General features: G+C 40.6%; 1 protein-coding gene across 1 annotated transcript in view; it reads left to right on the forward strand.

Moving 5' to 3' along the window:
- Positions 1-24231, forward strand: part of EFR3A (EFR3 homolog A (S. cerevisiae)) — a 62732-nt gene that overhangs the window by 34849 nt on the left and 3652 nt on the right. The window contains exons 7-19 of the mRNA XM_010135369.1: positions 722-856; positions 5310-5388; positions 5778-5913; positions 7502-7666; positions 8827-8941; positions 9704-9755; positions 12556-12728; positions 13165-13240; positions 14482-14643; positions 15870-16001; positions 16514-16581; positions 17730-17857; positions 21264-21352. Coding sequence (XP_010133671.1) covers positions 722-856; positions 5310-5388; positions 5778-5913; positions 7502-7666; positions 8827-8941; positions 9704-9755; positions 12556-12728; positions 13165-13240; positions 14482-14643; positions 15870-16001; positions 16514-16581; positions 17730-17857; positions 21264-21352 — 1510 coding nt within the window. The remainder of the gene's footprint in view (positions 1-721; positions 857-5309; positions 5389-5777; positions 5914-7501; positions 7667-8826; positions 8942-9703; positions 9756-12555; positions 12729-13164; positions 13241-14481; positions 14644-15869; positions 16002-16513; positions 16582-17729; positions 17858-21263; positions 21353-24231) is intronic.

Raw genomic sequence — 24231 nt, forward strand, 5'->3', positions numbered from 1 at the left:
CGGCCTCGGGCTCCCGCTGCTGCTGCTCCCGCTCCCTCCTGGGCTCCCTGCTCCTCTGCCCAGGCTGCTTTGGGCCCTTCCCGATGGCTGTTTGCCCTCCCCGGTGCCCCCAGCCTGGCCGAGGAGCTCCGCTGTGTCCTGTAGTAATATCGGGAGCCCTTCAGTTAGAAGGTGACTAGCCTGTACACTGTCTACTTAGAGGTAACTGTGTGGGTGATGATGCTCGAATTAGTTCACTCAGACTTTTTTTCAACTCACAAGCCATCTGTTTGTGCAGAAGTACTGGAGTTGTAGTTAACACTCACCCACGCAGTGTGGAGGTAGTAGTGGGCAGGTGAATGAGATCATTAGTCTGAACAAAATGACTCTGCCTAACTTTTTTCATGGCTTCATGGACATTATTCATTGTTAGCAATGGGTGGTTGTTTGTCAGGTTGCAGGGGGTAACAAGGTAGATCATTATTGACAGCCATTGGGTTTGCCATATAAATATTTACTAATACAGTGGTCAATACTGAGTGAGCAGATGGTGATCTCTAGTCCTGCCATAGCAGAAGAAAATGTTTTATTCAGAATTCGGGTTTGGTGCATGTTTGAGATAGAATTCTTGCCTAAATTAAAAGCGTGACTCAAGAGCATTGTAGAACCAAGGGTGGGGTACAGTAAGGAAGGTGAATATTAATCAGTAGTAAAATCACTGTATTTTGTCTTATTTCAGCAGAACAGGCCCTCCATCCTCTCCTACAGGAGGAGAGAAAGAGGAAAATCCTGCTTTACTGGCCGAGAATTGTTTCAGGGAACTACTGGGACGAGCAACCTATGGAAATATGAACAATGCCGTAAGACCAGTTTTTGCGTAAGTTGAAAATTCATGGATGGTCTGGTCTTAAGAGCTTATTTTTATTTCATCCTTTAATTATCTTGCATTGAATTCCTTCTTCCTTTTCAAGCCAAAGGATTTCATTCATGTTTCTTCAAAAAACTGCTCCTCTTGTAATACCACCTCTTTGTTCCCCATCTGTTAACTTCAAGATCCCCTTGGAGAAGGATGTGTCCCATCTGACTGATTTTGGAAGTGCAGTATAATGGTTTGGGTGGGTTGTTGCCTCAGCTGGCCTTGGAACTTTTTATTTGAGATATTCGTGTCCCATAGATGGCTGTTGCAGTCAGTGAAGAGACAAGCCAAGTCAAATACAAGTAGCTCAAAGGAATTCTGTGCCCAGAATAATGCAGAGTTATGATTTCTACTTTCTTGCAGTCTTTTTTCAATATTCTGAGAGGAGTTTCTTTCCCAGCTCATTGAGTAGTGAGTGGTAGACGTGCACACAGTACAGCTGATGCACGAACTATCAGGACCAGCATTTTTCAGTTCTTTGCATTGCTCCAGTTGCTTCCTTAAAAAATATGATGTGAAAAAAGCTACAAGCATTGGGATAACTTAAATCTGCCTCTTTCACCTCTGCTAGTGTCTACAAAGTAGGCATGTTCTCAGGAGAAGTCTTTGCAGGAAGTTGTAGACTCGGTGGTACTGCTTCCAAACCCTGGCATTTCCTGGTGACGAGGAGTGCTGCTTGCTCCTAGTTGTAGAGTTTCAAGATACTCGCCCGTTACAGGAATATCTTCTCTTAGATGGTCTAGTTCTTCCCACAAAGACTAAGTATTCCACCCCTACACCAGAAGACTTTCAAGCCATTTTCAAGTTACGCTGTTAAGTAAAGACAGAAATGCAAGAAGATGGTAGGGTAGGTGTTGAGGGCAGAAAGTTTTTGTAGCCCATTGGTTTTCACTCAAAACCATTAAATGCGAAGAACTGTACCATTATCTTACTTCCTGTGTGTACCTGTTATACCAGTCTGATAGGAGTTGAGCTGTTGAATAGCTGAATGGTGTAATTAAAATGTTTCATGCTTTCCTACACTTAAAACTCACATTTCTCCAAAATCCCTGCCGCTAGAGCGAACATTTAGACACCAAGCAGTCTCGATCGACTACTTGGAACTATATTGCAGCTGCTTTCTTACCACTTTTAAGATCATTTTAGGGCCTTGTCTCAAAACTTTTTCAGTCTTTTGAATCATTGCAGTATCCTGGAAGTTTCCCACAAATAATTCTTGATTCCCTGGACTAGACTTAGTGCTTAGTTTGGGATTTGAGAAGGTGTCAGACCTGCATTTCCCGTGGCAGACCCAAAGCTTTATGTAAAGTGATGTTTATAGCTTAATTTCTTTCCTTACTCACTGTAATCCTAAGGAACTACTTGAGTCTTTATGCACCTCTACATGCCAGGTGCTGCATTTGTGTGCTGAAATCAGTAGATCATGACCAGAATGTATTATCTCTCCTATGAATAGAGAGGGTCACCGGTTTTGAGTTCCATTTTGAGCAAAAATTTCCAAATAAATGTATCATTTTATGGATAACTGCTGTAAATTTTTAACATTTTTGAAGTACAAGAGATGCAGAAAATGGAATTTCCAAGCTGTTTTTCCTAAACAAAAAGGGAGTTTCCTAAACAGAGTGCTCCGTCTAATCAGCTTCACTTTCTGAACGGTAGAATGAAAGCTGATTGATAAACCTATATATGCATGATTAGAAAACAGTTTCCCCTAGCAGTTCTCAACAAATTAAGAGCTTTTAGGAAGTTGTGTCAATACAGGTAAGGCCACTTATTACTGTGCTAGCCCTGGAGGTGCAGGTTCAGCTCCCCACTTGAAGGCTTGCTTCCTGTGGCTTTGGAGTATCAGTCAACGTGCTGTCACTTCCCTGCAAAACCGAGGGACTAGTGCTGCTTGCATCATGAGGCTGAGTCCGTTCAGCAGCTGAGGGGGTTAGTTATAATGAAGATAGCTGAAGTCTGAAGTCGGTCTCCTCCTGTGGGTTTGGATTGACCTCAATTCTCCTTGCCCTTGGCAGAAATTCTTGTTGGGTGAAAGTGTTTACATGTAGTAGCTAGAAGCACTCAAATTCTCAGTTTTAATGCAATCTGGCAGATCAGTCTGCCATTTCATTAAGCAAACTGCTTAATGAAAGTAAAAAAATTTGTCAATATGATACAAAAAAATTAATATTTTATGTCAACAGTCATAAGCTGTTTAGACTTCCTTGGCGTGGATTTGCAATGGAGAATCGACTAGGCAGATGCAGAGGGATGCAGACACTGCTAGTGTCTCTCCATAAAGCAGTGATTTGCAGCGTTGGTTCTGCTGTTCTTTTTAATTTGAGAAACGTAATTGTGCACATTTGCTACAGACATGCAGCAGCTCTTAATGGAAAGCAAAGTTTGGCATTTTTTAATCCAGTGAGAAAATGTTTTGCAATCTTAGACACTCTTTTTTAAAAGAAATGTAACTGGTAAAAAGTAGGCGAGATGTGACTTGATGTTAACTAAACTAAGTGCACCATGCTGAAAATACCACTCTCCATCTTTTACACACCAAAACCACATTGAATACACTGCCTGCCTTATGACAAGTAAAATATATCACCTGCAGTGATCTAGTATTATTCTAGGAGGAAAATTCTAGTGTGCAAACTATGCTGCCCATTGAGCTGTTACACCAAACATTACCCTAAGCTGACATCTCCCTGCTCTCTTCCCGTCAGAAACAGCTAATACTTGCCTTTTTGGAAAAAAGCATGTCTTGAGAGGAAAGGGAGGTTTTTCTAAAATAATATAGGATGTCATTGACCATAATCTGCCTGAATGGATCTTTGGGGCGAGTAAAGAGGAGCTGTCAAGGGTGACAGAGAACGCTTGCTACCCTGAAAGATTAAAGGATCGCTTCCAACCAGGAGAGGATGGTGGAGAGTATGATTTTGGTTTTATTGAGGCAAAAAGAAGATAGTTAGCTAAAATAAGCTGTCATGTACAAGAACTGATGGGCTGTACTGGAATGATCCTGGGGAGAAAGAAGACATGACTAAATACATTATGAACTGCTAAGCCTTGAAACACTGAAAGAGGTGATTTTGTCCATCTTTCTACCCCAAGACAGGATGAAAGAGACCCGTGTGTTCGGAATGTGCTCTAGAGAGGCAGCTACCCCCAACAGGGAGTCCGGTTTGGTATTTAGTAATGCAAATCTGCTGTCATCTTGGCAGACAAACTTACAGCTTCTGAATTCCTTAAAATCTTCCCTGTTGGGATTTCTGTTAAAGGTCTGTCTTGTGTTAAAATGGCAGTAGGTTTCCTCGCTCTGCAATGGACCCCAAGGTAATTTAGAGCACAGGAAAGGATCATTTTATGCCGTTTGGTTTAATAACCTCAAAGGAGACCTGTGACCTGTGTACTCAGCTGGTCACTGGGCTGGTGGCAGTTGGCCAGTGAGTTGAGACCTCCAGGTTCTAGGCACAGCGAGTTAAAGTGTCCAGTCAGTCCTCTTGTGTTCAGAGTACTGACTTCTTTCACCTGAGTGCTTTCAAGTTTGGTGTTTGAAGCATCTTCATACGTTTCCCACATTCTGTAGGAAAGGTCACAGACCTTTTTGGGTTTTGTGGGGTTTAGGATTTTTCGTTTGGGGTCTTTTTTTGGTTGGTTGTGGGTTTTTTTAAACCTAAATCATTCCAATGAAAAGGTGTCCCAAATTACTTTTTTCTGTCTTCTAGATTTAAAAACACATTTATTTTTGTCCTGCCTTTCCAGGTGCTCAGATTTCCCTTTTGCATTTCTTTTGTGTGCCCTAGTCATAGCTTTCAGCAAGGCACTTAAGCAGAATCTCATGTCTTTGAAACTCTGACAAAGTTTTTCATGGGTGGTTCCTATCCCATTTAAAGAGAAACTGATGCATTTATCATTCTGATATTTCTTGCAAGAGTGTTCCAGTGTGATAGAGGAATATGTACACAAAGAGCAGCTCTTTCTTGTTTTCCGTATATGTTATTCATGAAACTACTGCGAAATGAATTCAACGTTAACTGAGTTGAAGTCTGTCAAGGTATTATAACCATCCTCTTCAGTGTGTGTCTTTCATGTGAATAAACATGTAATGTCACAGTCATTTCTATGCATGCCCTTTGTATAGAAACAGTATATTCTTAACTCTGTATCTGTAGTGTGAGTAGATTCCTTAAAATCCCAAAACTAGAAGATCAGGATTTTCTGTTACACCTGGATGTTTTGCGTTCACATCCTAAACCTCAAACCCAAAAGCTTTCCTGAAGTTCTAGTTTTCTGGTCCGGGTAATAAGTCATTGTTTAGAAGCTTTAGGTAAGGAAATAATCCCTTTGGGGTCAATTTTGAAAAAACTGTAAGGTGCCATTTATATCTGTGGAGTGTCATTATTTCACATCCCTTAATTTTTGGTTACAGGCATTTAGACCATCACAGACTGTGGGATCCCAATGAATTTGCTGTTTCCTGCTTCAAGATCATCATGTATTCTATACAGGTAGGATTTCCTCTGGGGTTTGTTTTCCTTGCATACATGTTTCAAGCATGTGAGACAGGTTTAATCGCTCACCTCACCATGACAATGCTAGACAGTAGATGAAGTAAAAGAATCCATAAGATCTCTTCCCATAACTCCTTAGTCTTATTCTTTAACCATTTCAAAGAATACCTTACTCGTGGTTTATGATCAAAGAAAATCTGATTTGCTTTCAATTATTGAACACTTGTAGAAGAAAAAAAAAAGAATTTAGGTAAATTTATGAGGAAGAATGTTGCAGAATAGGAACGTGGTCATGACCATAGCTGAATGGTGTATGACTTTATTCTTCTAAAAGTCACAGGTGAAGCTTTTCTTTCTGTTTTTTTGTTTTGTTTTGTTTTTAATAGGCACAATATTCCCACCATGTAATACAAGAAATTCTTGGACACCTTGATGTTCGCAAAAGGGACTCACCACGAGTTCGAGCTGGCATTATTCAGGTTCTCTTGGAAGCAGTTGCAATAGCGGCTAAAGGATCAATAGGTAAATTGTCTTGAATTAAAGACATCAGGTCAAAGGATAGGTTTGAAGGGTGGTGCCCATTTTTTCTTCATTTTCTTTGTTTATTTTGAAGTTTGGGTGTTTTTTTTTTTCTCCTTTCTGCTGATAAAATGCTTGAAATCTTACTTGGTTTACAGTTACTCAAATATGACTTGGTCATTTGACTGTTTATAATCCTTCTTATTAAAAAAATGAGTAGATGTATTTTTACAGACTAGCTAAAGGCAGGAATTGCTGTTTGGTAAGAAGGCACAAAGCCTGAGAGAGCTGTGTGTGACTGCAGAATGTCAAGCACTGTCACTTTGTGGTACAGCTGCTGAGCGATGAGTGCTAATACGGGGGTCAAGAGCAGAATGAACTTGGAGAAGTTTTACCTTAGTAATGGTGAAGCAGCTGAAATAAGGTGCATTATGCCATCTAAGCTAGGGTAGTTCGTTGAAAGAAGAGTCGTTACGAAGCCATGTGCACAGTCGTGCTCTGCTGCTGTTTGCCTTTGGTCTCCTGCTGCAGCATTAATGCTTTGCTTCATTACCTTGAGTCTGAGCCTCTCCTTTCTCTTTATACAAGACCCACTTGCATGCACAGACCTGTGAAGTCTTCTACCATGTTACGAAAAGAGCTCATGATTTCATCCAATATACTGAGCTGGATTTTAGTGGCAGGTTTTGAAATAACTGAAATACAGGTGCAATTACCTAGAGTTTAACCCATTGTTCATGTTTAATTTCAGCAACTGCTCATATCTGCTATGTAAAAATTGCATGGTGGATCAACTCCAGCCAACAGCCATTTCCTCACTCCCCTTTCCCACAGGAAACGGAGAAGGTAGAAGGAAGGTGGCAAGTCTCATGGATCAAGATGAAAACAATTTAATGGGTGAAGCAGAAGCTCTGTGCATACAGAAAGCAGAAGGATTTATTCAGTACTTCCCATCGACAGGCAGAAGTTTAGCCACTTCCTGGGCAGCAGGGCCTCAGCTTGCGTAACGTTTACTTGGGAAGACAGATGCCATATGAACAAATGTCCTCCCTTCCTTCTCCTTTCCTTAAGCTTTTATTACTGAGCATGACATTATTTGGTATAGAATAGCCCTTTAGTTGCTTTGGGTCAGCTGGCCCAGTCTGTGCCTCCTCCCAGTTTCTTGCCTGCCCCAGCCTTTTCTCTGTAGGGACAGAGTGGGGAAAAAAAAAAAGCCTTGACACTTGCTAGCACTATTCAGCACCAGCCAAACCAACCTGTGCGTTGTCAACGCTTCCTTCAGTCACAAATCCAAAGCACAGCTTCACCCAGGCTGCTCGGAAGAAAGTTAACTCTATCTCAGCCAGAGCCAGTACAACTTGACAGTAATGGGTTACACATGTACACTTCATTGCATTTCCTGATTCCAGAATAAAAGATACCAAGGTGTAGGCGCGCTTCAAAAGTTGTCCCTAGGCCAATTCAAACACTGAATTTCACTTTTCTTTTCAGCTTAATGTGGCTTCTCCTGAAAAGGGATTGAGAGGTTGGTTTCATTTTCTGAGGCATCTTTCCCTTGACGCGTGCAGTCATTGTTCTGTCTTGTTTCCAGGCCCAACAGTTCTGGAGGTTTTTAATACATTGTTGAAGCACTTGCGCATCAGCGTTGACTTTGAGCTGGGTGATCGGCGCAGCTCCGCAGGAAGTGCCACTTTCAGCACAAGCTCCAAGGAGAGCGATGAGAGGATTGTCCAGAACGCCATTATTCAAACAATTGGTGAGTAATGACAGGAGCGTAGGCTCACTTAAAACTCCTCCCCTTCTCCCCCTTCCTCAGTGAGATGGTATTAAAAGAGCTTGAATCAAAAAAGGAGTAATAGCAAGTGTGGTATCTCTGACTGTACCTGCCTCTAAGTCTCAGGCTCACTTTAGGTAGTTAACTTCTGAAAGACTGTTATTGTAATTGTTGTCTGAGCAGAAAGCCGAGAATTTTAATGAAAATGAAAAATGCTGGTGGACTTATAACCAACAAATTTATTGTATTATTGTATGGCCCCTGAAATATAAACATCATTCTGTACCTCTGGTAAAACGTAATTAATCTTTTGCTGAAAATCATATTGCAAACAATCCTATACAGTAATGTATTTTAGTAGTTACTACTTGAAAATGTGTAGAAAAACAACATTAAACATAGTCATAGTGGCAATGACGACACCTAATGGCCGGGTTTGCTACCACGACTTAACTGAAGTACTTTGAAGCGCAATACTGAAATGAGAGCAGTGCCTCGCCTGTCCCCCGCCCCAACCCGAGACTCCTCAGCTGCTGTTGTGTGAGCTGCGGGCTCCTGGTGGGTCTCTGCTGCACTGAGCTTCCCCTGGTTCAGGAAGCCCCCCTGTGCACAGTGCTAGAGCATTCTGCTGCTGATCCTGCTCGCACTGGAGACGCTTGCCTCGGCAGTCCCCCAGTAAAGTAATAGTCACGTAACACTGTGTATCTCTGCATATAATAGTGTGTATCTATTGTATGTACAGTCATAATACCCTGAACATCTCTGTTCGAATGCCCAGAACAATCACTTGTGATTCAAGAACAGACGGAAGTAACAACTCTGTGTTCTGTGAGAACCCCTTCCAATTTCTCACTAGTTACGAATTAGCAGATGTCACATACTTCACTTTTAAATGATCTATTTAAAGGAGGTTAAAATCGGAAAGTATTAGGATTTGAAGGAGAAAGTGAGTGCCATGAAGACTCTGTGAAGCCATTCAGCAGAAATGAATGTGTGAGTATCATGCCCTAAACCGCATCATAGTTTTATTCTTCATCTATTTGGACCTTGGAAAGACATTCCTAGTATTTATAAGACTTTACTTATAAAGAGAAGGGCCCTACATCTCTTTCCAGCTGTAATTTCATTCCCTTTTTATTTAGGATTTTTTGGAAGCAATCTCCCAGATTACCAAAGATCAGAGATTATGATGTTCATTATGGGAAAAGTACCTGTTTTGGGGACAACTTCACAGTCACTGGATACCAGCCACCTTGGGTTTGTATATCCTACTTCTTTTAATTTCTAAATAAAAATCTAGATTTAGATTAGTGACGAATTAAGTGAAAAAGATTAAGAAATTAAAATTCTCACTCATTTAGAGGCTGTGTTAAATACTGTGCAGAATCAAGGTAAGCACAGCGTTGGCAGTATGAAATCAGTCTCCAGACATGTTACTGATCACAAATACCTGATTGGAATAAAACTTCTAAGGCATTTCTTCTCTCCACGTCTGCACAAATGTTTCTGAATTTGCTTAACGGTAGTTAAGTCCCTACCTTGATACATGTTTGATTTGTGCAGGAGGGAAATTGAATTATGAAGACATATTTTCAAATAGCTTACAAACAGAGTTTGGTTTTTCTTCAGTACAAGCTGACTTCAGTGTCAGAAATGAACTGCAGAAATTCCTGTGGATCTGTTTTGGTTTAGATTTTCCCTGTTTATTTAGACAAAAGCTATAGGCAGGCAGACTGCTGTAGTAAACCCGTAATTAAAAAGCTGCCATATGCTGAAGTAGTATTTTTTTCCTGAAACATGAATAATTACATGTAAAGCCTTCATATAAGTGTCCCTTTTAAAGCCATTTAGTTATTGCACCTCATTTGGAGATACTTGCCCCTTATTCGTGGTCACCCAGCATCCCTTTCAAGACTGCTGTATTCCTGTGTCAGAAACGCAGTTGTTGGAATGTCTGGTGTGAATCAGTATTTTGAAGGTATGCAAAGAAACTAACTTTCAGCTTTCTTCCAATTGTAGAGATTTGGGAACTAGGAGGATTCAAATCATGTTACTGAGGTCTTTACTTATGGTAAGTCTCCTGTGTTTAGTATATTCTGTTGCAAACACACAATATTTCACTTTATGTAATAGTTTGTATATGAAGTACAGTATTACAACTATCTTATGAAATTAAACATAGCTTCAAATTACAGAGATCTGCAGCTCTAGTGTGTAAACTTGTGGCAGCATTTCCCAACTTACATTACAAGCAGCTCAAGAAATGTTTCTCCATCTCTTAGAGCACTAATGAGTATCAGTTATAATTGGATCTGCAGATCCAGAAGTACATCACAGGATAGGCTGAGTTGATCCAAGTGGAATCAATTTTATCTCTAACACCACAGACACTGTAATTAGTGGAATGGCTAATAAACGTTTTTCGACTGTAAACCTTCAAAGACTATTTCTGGAAGGACATCCTGATGGTAGCTATCAGAAGTGGGTAGTAAAGGGGCCTCTAGCCTGTAGAACCCTGGCCTGTTGTGCTGCAGAAGCTGGAAACTGTAGTGACTGAAGAAGGGGAAATAGCCTGAAGAAAGATTTCCTGACTAAAGCAAGAGAATGCCTTCCTGGAAAATGAGTTTCTCTCCCTGCTTTGACGCAAAATTTGAGTGTGCTGTTGGGCCAATGAGTTGAACCATTCTATGCTTGTCAGAATATTAAATCCTAGATTCTGGCTTGCAGAAGAGCTGAGCTTTCACAGTTGCAATTTAAGGGTAGAAAACATGTTAGACAGGACCTCGGGGGTCATTTTGCACACTGTCTTCATTAAAGAGAGACTCATCTATGCCTGAACTATTCCTGACAATACTCGTCTTGCCAGTCTTAAAAATTTCCACTGAAGTCAGTGAGAATTGTTCTGATTAGTTGGGGTGCTGCGTAGCCTCTAAATATGCTTTAAGGGATTCAGATTGTGCTCATGGAGGAAATTTAACAATTTTCAAATTTTGGTTTGGATCCTCTTGCAATATGGAAGTAAAATCCCATCATGGCACAAAGATGTGAAAGTGAACGTTCTGATGCTTAATAAATTACTCAGACATTGACAAATCCTGTGGAAAAAATGTGGGAAGGAATTTGTGTTCAGAGCAAAGCTTTTGCTGTGACATGTAAAGTATAATCTGCACCCATAGTAGGGCACTAGAAAGGAGGGAGCCCTGTCTCTTCTCGCTACTGAACTGAGCATTGCATGTCATGTATTCTTTACAAAAGAATAACAACTTCACAACACTTCGACTTGCAGCCTTACTGCTTGGACTATTAGCAATTTTCCATTTTGTCAGTGGAGACCTTCACATACCCTCGTGCTCCTCTGCCAGGCAGTTTCCTTTCAACCTGTTCCGTTACGCTGTAGGAATGGTGCTTGATCACGTGTTGCGGTTTAACCCCAGCAGGCGGCAAAGCACCACCCAGTCACTCGCTGTCTCTTGCCCAGTGGGATGGGGGAGAGAATTGGGAGGTACGACAGAGAAAAGTGGGTTGAGATGAAGATAATTTAGTAAGTTAAAAAAAAAAAAACCAAAGAAGGAAAATGGAGAAAGAAAAACAAATGATGAAAAATAAAACTAAACAAAACCCCCACTCAAACCACAAAAAACCCCACCCAATACCCAGTTGTTCAATACCACCCAATACCCAGCCAGTCCCTGAGTGACAGGAGCCCTTGCAAACTGCGCTCCGATTTGTAGCTGAGCATGGTGTCATGTAGCGTGGCATATCCCTTTGGTCAGCTGGGGTCAGCTGTCCCAGCTGCGGACCCTCCCAGCTCCTTGCCCAGCCCCAGCCTCCTCACTGCTGGGGTGGGGTGAGGAGCGGAAAAGGCCTTGGCTCTGTGTGAGCTCTGTGTAAGCTCTGCTCCGCAGTAGCTGAAACATCCCTGTGCTATCCAGACCACTTTGGTCACAAATCAGAACACAGCAATGTATGTGCTACTGTGAAGAAAATAAATGATCCCAGCCAAAACCAGTACAACACGGTTCACATGTGAAAGCTGTAACAGGATGGGATATGCTTAACAAAGATACAATTTTTATGTGAAGTCTTAGTTAAAAATGATTGCTTTTATCATAACTAAATTCCGGATAATTTTATTCCCACTCATCCTCAACAGCTTATGCTTCTCACTTTCTGAATCCTGGTTTGGTTTTGAGATTGTAATATTCTGGTAACCTCCATTTTAAGGGACAGTAAAATTTAAACATTTCTGACTGCTGTGAATGTTCAGCTGATTAATGTTGCAGTTGTCAAATGGAAGTTAACTTCTCCTTGTATACCTACAGAGCTTGCTTTAAATGAAAGTAATGTAATGAGGCAGGTCAGAGGTAGTATGAGTTTGGGGAAAAAAAATAAAAAAACAAAACCACCAGCATGGTACCAGATTTCTAAGAAAGTGATGTTTGCTGCTTGCTTGCTTTTTTGCAGTAAAGCAGTATCCATAAATGTTTAAGATTTCTCTTTTCTTTCTTTCCTTCATGTGAGTATACTCAGAGCCTGAAACAGAAAAATCTCTACTGGAATTATTAATGCCTTCATTTTATGCCCTGCAACTTTTATTAGGCTGTTGTTAAGAAAAAAAACCTCCATAAATGATACTTTTGTGTGTATTGGTAGAGGAAGGATCCTGAGAAACACTGCTTTAAAACAGATGGGGCAGTTCATTTGACCGTGAGTTCGTAGTGAGATTAGGAACTTCCAAAACTAGAACAGGGCTTCAATCCGAATCCACCTGTTGGTGCCAGAGTAAACCCACTGAAAAGGGAGTGACAGTTGCAAGTAATTCTTACAATGCAATAGTGATACACTTTAATTTTCCTTCGAACAATGAACAGGTGACTTCAGGATACAAAGCAATGACGATAACTAATGCACTTCCTCCCCCGTTTCTGGACCCGTTATTGTCTCCTTCACTCATGGAAGACTCAGAGCTAAGGCAGCTGGTCTTGGAAATACTGCATAATCTCATTGACCGGCACGACAACAGAGCAAAGCTCAGAGGAATACGGTAGTTCTTTTTGTTTGCTTGAAGTTCTAGTTTAGTATCTGAATGAGAAGGACTGTTGGCTTTTAAATATTTTTTCCTAATGTGAAATGCTAATGCGCTGTTGAGATGAGTGCGTGGTGCTCAGTGTCACTTACTGATGGCAGCAGTTTCACAGGTCAGCCTCAGTGCACGATACCTTAAATGATCATTCAAAGTACCTGCTGGTTTAACCGTGGAAGACAGAATATGGCATAGTATGTGAAGAGAAGAAAAAAAAAGTTGCCATAATTCTGTTTATGATTCTTCCTCTTCAGCTGAAATTTGAATGTCATTGATAAACATGGATAAAAATGAAATGGAGATAGCTTCTACGATTTGTTTGGATAGTTCATGTATTTTACATCGTCTTCCTTTTCAGCTTCTTTCTGCTAAAATGACATTTTTGTTTCCTTTGTAGAATAATACCAGATGTTTCTGATCTAAAGATAAAACGAGATAAAATTTCAAGGCAAGACGTGAGCTTCATGAAAAAGGTAAGAGAATGAAAAAGTTAACTTTTCTGTCTGGAAAGAGATTAAGTAACTGAACCAGTTGCTTTTGTTCTACCACTGTGGTTTTGGAACAGTTTTTTGTATCTATGTGCAATTCTTTATCAGTGAGGTGAATAATTTCATTACTGCTGTTTTCCAAATATCTTTAAGCTGTATTTAAACAGCTAACCTTTACTATGCTTATTTCATAGCAGCTTCTGTGCCTTGCTAATAGCTTTGTTTCCCTGTTTGCTAAATAAAACATGTAGTCGAACAACAATATTTGATTATAGAAGTAACAAAAAGACCAACAACCTCTGTAATTGTATGTTCTGCTTGAAAAACAGATGTTGAAAATTACTTTTCTTTCTCCTTCTAAAGCTGAACTCGTACTTCCAGAGATGAGGTGTCAGTCCCTAGATCCTGAAAGTGAACTGTGTCGACTGACACAGGCCTGCGGGTCTCTACAGATTCAGAATGCCGGGGTGGTGCTGAGCTGGGGGTTGCATGCAAAACCTGCTGCTTACCCTGCCTTTCTGTGGTTTATTTTTTTTTTTATTCATACGAGAGTTTCCTAAAGATTTGGTTAAGCACAGGGTTACGGGGAAAGGATAGTCACTCAAAGCTGAGGATCTTCCATTAGATAACTTGTGTTCTTCTCCAGAGCTAGAGCCTCCGCACATTGGTAGGCGAGCCCTACTCGTCTTCCAGAACACGCTCTAGAAGAACATTTTCTCGGTTGGCTATTCAAGGAGACTTGCTTAATGAACAAATTTGATGTCTCTCAAAGATAACCCTTGAAGCTTCTCAGTTACTTGAACGTTCTTGGGAAGGTTTCAAGATTCACTTTTTGTTTTCTCCTTGTAATAAATGGGCAAATTATTTCCTGAAGATTTCAATAGGAAACGAATATTAATGTCTGACGCACAGTGCAGTATTCATGTGCAGTTTTATACCATCTTCCCTATCTGTACACTTCTACATGAAATAGAGCAGTACGGTATTTATAAAGAAGCCGTTGTTATAAACTAGTGATATTCTTGGTTAACCGTGTACTTGTTTGTGTATGTGTGGTATACGTGCATTTTATCCTTTTTTATTTTTTTAATTCTTCTGAAATAATCCAACAACAAAGTTGGCTCTGCTTGGAGTAGGGAGTTGGACTAGAGGACCTTCAAGTATCCTCTGTAACCTAAAATATGCTGTGATTTTAATGCTCATTTTCCCTTTTTTCTCTTTTATAGCATGGTCAGCAGCTGTACAGACACATCTACTTAGGCTGCAAAGAAGAAGACAATGTCCAAAAAAACTTTGAGCTATTGTTCACGTCTCTGGCTCTTATCACAATTGAACTAGCCAATGAAGAAGTGGTGATTGACCTCATTCGATTAGCTACTGCTTTGCAGGTAAGAGTCTGAATCAGAGTTGGGTTCATTGATTGATTAGTAATTAAAGACGGGGGGTGACTTTTTTGTTTGCCTATTGATCTTCAAGTTGGAAATCACATCATTCAATTCAAATTTGATTGATCTATTAAGGAATTACGCTTCGTACATACTATTACTAATAGCTTCAACTACCCAGTTTTGTCACAAACTTCTACAGCGTTTTCTCTTCTGGAAACAGCAGATGTGGAAATTTGTTGAAACATGTCCTAGAATCAATTTGGTTCTATGCTAATGAATGATAAATTCATTAGCAAATTGACGAGGTATTTTTACAACCTGTGATCTCGCACCAGTGTTCTGTATGAAACATATGGACTGTCCTCACCTTGGAGAAAGCTTCTGGTGCATTGATTGGTTGAAATACTTGTCAAACCAGGCTATTTAGTCTTACCTTAGAGTAAAATTCTATCAGTGTGTTGACAGCCTTTATTACTTAATGTTTCCTTTATGGGATCAAACGTTATTTCATACTTGCATACATCCTCAGTGAAACTGCGTAGCTTGGTAGGTTTATCCATGTCGAAATTAAAGCATTATAAAAAAAAAAAAATAGTGCTAGCATGTGCCCTGGAAATGCGATGAAATCGTGTCCTGTATTCCCAGTTCACTCTCTGCCAGTAGCCTCATTCCCTTGTGTGCCCCTGAGTTACAAAACCTCTGAAATGCAGAGTGCATCCTTAATTTTTAAAGATGTCTACTGAACCAAATCCTTACTTGATGAAAATGATACTAGGAGTTTTGCTAGAGCAAAAATAATGCATTCTGAATAAACATACAAATGCTAATAGCATTCAATAATTCCCTTTATGGTACTCACCAGAGTGATTTTTATTATTAAACTACTGTTTCTAATTTTCCTGGAAGAAGTTATGAGCAGCAGATGGTAAGGACAAGAGACTGCAGTCACTAACCTTTGCTCTCTTTTTGAGAAGCAGAAGTTTGAGTTGAGTAGATTTATTTCTCTTCATAGGGATTGAATAAGTCAAGCTCTCTAACTTCAGGTCAAGCTATACCTCGTTCAGAAGTGAGCTCAAAGACTAGCATTGTAAGATGAGAGGTGTTAAATGCTGAGTAATACCATGTGTCACCATGTGTCAGCTAGTGTCACTGCTAATAATTCTGATCTCCATTTATTTGGGGCAGCCTGTTAACTTTAATTTAACATGCTGTCCTTCATGTTTCAGGACATTGCCATCATCAATGAGGATAATCTGCCAATGTTTAATCGTTGTGGTGTCATGGCATTGGTTGCAGCGTATCTAAACTTTCTGAGTCAGATGATTGCGGTTCCTGCCTTTTGTCAGCATGTCAGCAAGGTAACACAAACTTACGTAATTTATGTCATTTTGAACAGTACGCGTTCTGCTGCAGAATGGGGAAACAACTTCTGTCAAGTAATTGTTTGTGGTGTTGATCTCCCGTGTTTGTGTCCACCAGCAATGCTCTTTGTCTTCAGTCTCTGATGGCTTCAATAGCTGGCTCTTACGATTAGGCACAGAATATTCTTCTGTAAAGATACAGAATTTTTATTTATGGTGCCATATATAATGGGCTAAATCCCCATGTGGTTTAAGACTTTACAGCCTCACTAGCTTTGGTAAACAGTACTGACATGCAGAAGATCACAGGAAACAAATTTTTAGTCGGGAGGATGAGTGCCACAATCTCTTTGGTTAAAAGAAATCCTAAGTGCCTTATTTGTGCGGAGGTAGATGTTAGCAAAGGACTGGTAATCTGCTACAGATAGAAACTCTGTAAGTAACTTAGTCGTTGGAGAAAATAGCTGTGGAAGTACACCATATGTACTACTTGTCTTGGGTTTTTTCAGGTCATTGAAACTAGAAGTCTGGAAGCATCATATTTTCTACCAGAAACAATTTTCAAAGACAAATGCAAGTAAGTAGGTGCAGCATGTGGATTAATGAACACTGAAGTACCTATCTTACTGTTAACACGTCATTGAAATATGGTGCATATCTGAAAATTAATTTAGAGATTTAATAGTGTACAAGATAGGCAGAAGAAAACCAAGCAGTAAAAGCATATGTGCATGTATGACAAAAATGTGGTTTTCAGACGTTTTTTTGTTGTATTCAGAGGCACTTACATCTGTACGTGCTTGGCATAAGTGTTAACTCAGCAAAATGCATTTTCACTGAGTGGGAGGATGGGAGTGGTTGGAAGGGTCCTCAGGAGATCATCAGGACTAACCCTTCTGCTCAAGCAGGGTCACCTAGAGCGGGCTGTCCAGAACTACATCCAGGCGGCTTTTGAGTATCTGCTAGGATGGAGACTCCACAACCTCTCTGGGCCACCTGTGCCGGTGCTTGGTCACTCTCACAGGAAAGAAGTGTTTTCCGCTGTTCTGTGTGACCCTTCTGTGATTCTGGTCCTGACACTGGGCACCACTGAAAAGACCTGGCTGTGTTGTCTTTCCACCCTCCCTCCCTTAAGGTGGTTGTACACAGTGGTGAGATCCACCTTCTGTTCTCCGTGCTGAGCCATGCCTGCTCTCTGTTTTCCTTTGAGGGAGAGGTGCTCTATTCCCTCAATCCACCTTAGTGGCTCTTTGCCAGACTCTCTAAAGTACATCTGTGTCTCTCCTGTCCTGGGGAGCCCAGCACGTGACGTAGTTCTCCAGATGTGGCCCTGCTGGTGCTGAGTAGAGGGGAAGCATCTCCTCCCTCGCCCTGCTGGCAGTGCTGCTCCTGATAGCCCAGCACACCCGTAGCCTTTTTTGCTGCAGCGTGGCAACATGGCTGGTAAATGGCAAATACTGTTACTCTGCAGTGTTTTCTGTTTTACAGAGACCATATTCTCTCAAGATGTGGCAGAATAGGTGAGGAACATATTTCAGATAACCCGGAAGTGATAATGTAATTTTTAAAATTTTGGGGTGTATTTTCATTCCTAAAACACTAAGCAAGTTTTATTTTCATCAAGTCATTATCATTGACCCTTTTTTGGTTCCTTGCAGACATTGGAAGAATACTTAATGAACTACTTTATTGGTAGATAATAACTTCAAATATGTATTTTGACAGTCTTCCAAAATCCTTAGAGAAGCATGAAAAGAATTTGTTTTTCCTGACGAACAAAATTGCGGAATCATTAGGAGGCAGCGGATACAGCGTGGAGAGGCTGTCAGTTCCATACGTACCCCAGATAACAGGTCAGTGGGGGTCGGTGGCGTAATGACCAAGTACCGGTTCCTGAGAACGCTTTCTTAACCTGGGGTGTGCCGAAGAAGAGTAACCTGACTACTGGCAAAAAAACTTTATTCATACTGTAATTACGTTTTCTCAGGATGTTCTTACAGCTCCTCTACTATTGCTAAGGAATTTTAACTTTGTGTCCTTCTAAGGTTTATTTTTGTCCTTAACTTCAGGAGGTAGATTTTAGTATTGTATTAGTATTCTTTAGCAGAAGAGGTGGGTAGCAAGTGAGGAAATGTGAATGAGAATGGAATGAGGACGCCAGCCTGCTTTGAAAGGTGTGTTAAGCCTCTTGCAGAAATTGAGATGTTTGTACCAAATGACCTTGCTAGGGTTTTCTTGGACACTTTGATAAAAATGCCTCCCTATGCAGGGACATACGTAAGTTCTGACATAAAGGTTGAGGTTACCTGCCTGTGATTAACTGTCTCTTCAGGTGATGAGAAACCATTGTATTTAATGCTAAATCTTAGTGTCTCTGAATTTTTTGTAATCTTTTTGTAAAGAACGGTAATCGAAGCTGTTTCCATGTCTGTTATCATATCTAATTAGGATCATTAGTCTCTGATCCTGTAGGATATTGAGCTTTCAAGGTTTTAATTTAACTAAATCAGGACCAAAGTGAATGTTCTGGAATTCTGAAACATTTCATTTTTTACTCCAATGAAATGTTTCATTTCTACAGTTACATTATAGACTAGTCTATAGAGTTTAAAAATACATAATTACTTTTACTAAGACATAGATCCAATTTCTTTTGTACTCCTGTAAGTTACGATTTAACCCATAAAGCCAGTAAAGATTTTATTCTAATAATTTCCAATGTTTCTGAATATCAGTGATATAATGCTTAACAATTCCTTTCAAAATCATCATCCTGTCTTCGTTTCACGTTTTGGTACTTCTTATCAGTTTGAAAGACATGGATACTGTACTTTTGAACTTTTTTTGTAGCTTGTTCTCTTCCTTGTTGAGGGGGAAGCTGATAATTTCAATGCACATTTAATCATTTCTTTCTCTATACATATGTAATTGTTTTAATTCAGCGCTATTTCCATCGGGCAAAAAACCTCATAAATGCAGGCACAAGTCAAAAGGTAAAAAGGAGTTGTAGGTCAGCCTGCTCTCCTGCTAGCTGTGGTGTGTCTGTGTAGGATGTGCACCGTCAAACCCACTATGCTTTTAGACGGCCTTTAGACCTTTAGGCCAGAAATTGTGTTGTCTTAGTGTTACTTCCTTCCGCTTTTTTCTGTTTGTCTCCTTGATGTACCTGTAGCGATGTTAGCTGCTGCAAGGTGTGCTCTCGTGTTTACTCTTGATATGGAACTCTGCAACAGGGTAGGTCCCTGTTTTCTGCTCCTGAGCAGGTACTAGGGCTATAGGTATCATTTTTGTAGTGTTACTAATCACCTCTTTGAGCGACGTTACAAGAACTTGGTAGTAAGTTGGAAGAAGCTGTTGACGGAACGGTGATTCGTCTCACTCACTGGCTGTTGAGGATAAAGGTGTTAATGGGACGTGTATGTCCTGTGTGCATCCCACCAGTAACTGGGCTGAGACACTGTCTACCCGCCAGCTGTCTCCTGGTTCCTGGTCTTCCAGGCAGTCACTGGCACCTGAGCGTGGGAGTCCCCAAGGCCCACAGCCCCAGACCAGCTGCTGGTGCAGATCCCCCTTGTGCACAGTAACACTCATGGGTGTGTTACACGTGGGTCCCAGTTAACTCCCCAGACTCCTTGGTCTTTCTGACAGGTTAGCCTGGGCTTCCTGGTCCCTCCAGGTGCCTGGCCCTCCAGAGGCACCCAGAGAACCAGACACACAGGCACCCCCAGTTGCCAGACCACTTGAGCTACTTGCCTGCTGGTCCAGCTTGATATTCCTTCATCATCACACACTGGTGCTGTGTGCACCTTTGCTCGCCCTAGACATGCAGGCCTTCTGACCTGTGCTCAGACCCCCAGGCACACACCTGCACAAAGAACAGAGTCCCTCCCCCAGGAAGAGGTGGGCTCAGGGCATGGCCAGATGCATGACTGCCCAGCAGCTGCTTTTTCATGGGACTGATACCATTATCCCCTTATCCCTCTATTTTCCTTGCTTGCTACTTCTCAAACCATCTCAATCCTCTTTTTCTCCACCCTTGCTTCCTCCCCTAAACATTCCATACTAAGCTTTGTGCAATCTCAAGATCCTGATCCCCTGCATCCCCCAGTGTGTCCCCACGCCAGGCACTGATCCTGCCTTGGTATGAGGTGACCCACAGAGCTGCTCCTATTGCCCCATGGGGTGTGTGCCACCCCCAGACCACGGGGCCATGGCTCCTGGGACAACCCTGGCATGGGCCGAGGCAGTGGATATTGGGGCTCCACCATTACCCTTGTGCCTCTGGACACCTTTATATGTGCGGAGACGAACTTTATATCATATAACAGATAAAACTGTGATTTTCACACTTTTTTACCCACTTAACATCTTGAAATTAGAGATGAATGGCCATTTTCTGTTAGGCAAGTGTAGTGCAGCATCCATTACAAAAATGAATTCTGTGCAGAGTAATCCCAAAAATGTACCTTCTGGTGGTTCCATGTTAATTATAGAGAGAGCAGCAAGATGGCAGCAACGATGCAGTTTTGCCTTGTGTTTATTCTTGAGGGCTCAGGTGCTTTCTCAGACTCTGCATGTATTGGGTCCTGTACCAGTGAGCCATCAGCGATTAAAAATTAACTAAATCCTTCAGGATGCCACTTCGAACACAAAGATCATAATCTGCTCATGCGTTAATGAAAGTGTGCTCCTTCTAGCCTCAGCACAGTTGGTCTAATTCTGACAACTTTTTAGGCTAGCTGGACCTAGAAATGAAGAGAATTTTTTTTACCAGGTAGATTTTTAGACTCATTGAATGTGGTACTTGCAGCAGCAAGACTCGGGAAGCAGTGTTGTTCATTCCCATTCAGAAGTCTTTATTTTGTCTGTCAAGTCACCTTCCAAGAAGCCCTTTTCACTTTCACAACCAAAAAATAAGTTCAGTCTTTTCTAAGTTACTCTGCAGTATTATATAATCATCTGCTGTGTTATTTATTATGCATATGAATAAGAACTCAGGTTTTTTAATTCTGGGCTTTCAAGGGAAACTTGGCAAGATCTGGGATGAGAGCGGGAGGGAACAATAAAGAGGTTATTTTCCTTTGTATTTAATAATTTAGAGCAGTAACTGATGATTTTTCACAACAATCCAACTGATAAAATAGAAGATCTTGGGTTAAACAGGCATTTAGAAACAAGCCTGCATCCGATGTGCAGAAATTTGATTGATCATGTTTCAGCCGTTGTACAGAAAGTGAGAGAAGTTGTTTTTTCTTCTAGACGAGGACCGACTCTCCAGGAGGAAGAGCATTGTGGATACGGTATCCATTCAGGTGGATATTCTGCCTGGCAACCACACCGAGGATAAGGTATGAAAACACCCGAGTATTTTGAAGCAGCATCTTTGGAGCGTGGGGAATGCAAATGAAGTTTTCCCAGAAAGTCTAATATTGAATTGTTCTAGCAGTGGTAAATGCTTTGAGGTTTGGGTATTTTTAACTCCTGTGTCTCTAGAAATGTGTTGACAAAGACACCGATACTGTTGTTGCTGTATAAAACTGTATTTTGTTGTAGTTTTTACAGATAGTCCTGCAAAATATGAGGTAACAATAGACAAATAAGTAATATTTTGTGAGTAAATATTCTAAATATTTTCTCTATGTTTTGAGGGATCAAATTCCTGCATCATTTGAGACTCTGGTTTGTCACATGGGGCTGACATACCAGACTAGTGGGAGATCTGCCCCCTTTGAGAAGGGCAGGTAAAGACCGGGCAGACCCCATGCACCACAGTGCTGCAGCATCGCTTGTTCCTTCCAGGAGAGTTGAGCACCCAGTGCTTTAAAATCGTGGGAAGGGTAAGGTAGTAACAAAGAGATCATATATAGGGTACAGGAGCTGAGGCTAATTATCCCTTAGGAAGACTGTTACTACAATTAAAATTATCCGACATCTTTTGATGCTTCGTTTGAAGTATTTCTAAAAATAAATTTCAATTTCTACTGTGTTTCAAGGTTCCACTGATTCTTGTCAAATACATTTCTGCTGGCTGCAGTAGAGCTGAGCTGCGGAAATTGAGGTGTTTGTACCTGCAAATGAGCAAAGGAGCTGCCTTTAGCATTTTCATGCACAAACTGTATAGGGAGATGAAACAGAATGTGTGGACTGAGTCAGGCTGAATGATAGTTAAAAATGCAATATTAAGCTATAGCAAAGGACCAGGCTTCATTTTAGAACTTAATGACTGAAGGATTTGTGTTTTGCATCATTATTACCCCTTTCTGCTTTTTACCAGTTGATACCTCAGATAGTATTTTGTGTTCGCCTCTTGGTATTGTGCTCAGCAAGGGCACAGATAAACTAGATAAAAGTTCAAGAGAAAGAAGAAAGAGAGTTTGAAAACTAAGCCAGAGCATCACATCTTCAGCCTTCTGAAGAAATGAAATGCCTGTAATAGGAATGGGGCTGTTTGCCATTAGTATCCTCTTTTAAAATGATGTGTTGTATGTGATTATACATGACTGAACACCTCTCTTGAAAGTAGAATTAAGTGGGATTTCAAATGGTTATGCTGATGTTATGCTAAGGATTGGTATATGGACATGTTAGGAAGAGGACATGGCAGTTGTAGAAAAGTCCAGTCTTTGTGTGGGTTCTCAGTTCAGTGTGGTACAACGCCAAGGCAAAAAACAGCATTTTCCAGTTTGCTGACTGCACCTTGATACCTTATCGTGAACAACTGAAAAACTGGTGGATAGGCCAGAATTAACTTCTTGGTCATGGTGAGGTTCCAGTATTAGATGAATCATAGGATTATTTAGGTTGGAAAAGACCTTAAGATCGAGTCCAACCACTAACCCAGCACTGCCAAGTCTACCACTAAACTACGTCCCTCAGCACCACATCTACACGTCTTTTAAACCCCTCCAGGGATGGGGACTCCACCACCGCCCTGGGCAGCCTGTTCCTTCAGTAATGGTGCTCTGTAATTTTTGCTAATTGTTGTTCCCTCATAATGGTAGTTTTGGCCACCTGCAACCTAAGCTGTTACACTGGATGTAATTCAAGAGGAGGAGTAAAAGAAGACAGTCCACACGGATATTAAATCTGATTCTCTCATTATGTAGATCAGTAAGTATAACATAATCCTTGACTGTCTGCAGAATTAAACTGCAAAAAAAAAAAGCATAAAGCTTTGATTGAGAGGATAAACTACTTAATGGGAGTTTTAGAATTAATGATGTGCGGTATCATTTCTGCATTGTCTGAGGTAGAAGACTGTTTATTCATATCTATTATTATATACAAAACAAATGCCGTTCTTCTGTCAGCAAAATCAAAGTTTTTTTTCTTGTAGCAAGTGAATCCTGTTCAGGAAGATGGTTTATTCCATAGTTATCTCCATTTATAAGATGACAGCACTTGTAAAAGTGGCTGGTGCTTCTGTGGTGTTAATAACCAGGTATAATGCTTCTAATCCCAGCCACTACTACGGATATTAATTAGAAATATGAAAGGCTGCCATGAACAAGGTATACTTACTAAATATGAATCAAATAAAGGGTGAGTGTTTTAAAACCTGAATATTCTTTATCTCTAACCATATCCACAGATATTTGACATGAATGTTTTACTGTTTATTTATTAACCTTTTATAGTCAGAGGTAAAGAATTCAGTGTTAATGTAGTAAAATCTGTTAGAAAAGTATCACTCACAGCTCCATCTCCTGAAATAACACTGATGTGAAAAGGAAACAGCTGCTACTTCTGGTGTTTCCATTTACAGTAGGTCAAGTCAATGAATTAAAATATTGAAAGAATTCAGAGTCTTCTGAATTGGGCGAAATATTTTTTTTGCTGCCTTACCGATCTTTTATCTTGAATCATCTTAGACCATTCTAAACAATTAGTGTTTGTAAGGAAAAATAAAAGTGCTGCCTGTGTACGTGTAGTTAGTTTTGAAGGACAGAAGTAAGGCAGTGCAAGCCAAGAAACCGTGTTCCATTCATGTGAACACTGTTCTGCATTCTCCCCTGATACAGTCGCAGTGGTTTTACTGTGAATACAATTACTGACAGAGAAACTTTAGGTCTAGAAAGAATTGAAACACAAAGATTCACCAGCTGGAGCTCTTCAGAGAAAGGTTCCTGCATCTCTTTTTGCAGCCCCAGGCAATTCCTAATGAAGTCTATCTGCAGCAGCAAATGGATTTTCCTGTTGCTAAATGAACACGTTTTTTCAGTGCATC

The sequence above is a fragment of the Buceros rhinoceros genome, unplaced genomic scaffold (genome assembly GCF_000710305.1).
Source record: "Buceros rhinoceros silvestris isolate BGI_N320 unplaced genomic scaffold, ASM71030v1 scaffold3974, whole genome shotgun sequence".
Lineage (NCBI taxonomy): Eukaryota > Metazoa > Chordata > Aves > Bucerotiformes > Bucerotidae > Buceros > Buceros rhinoceros.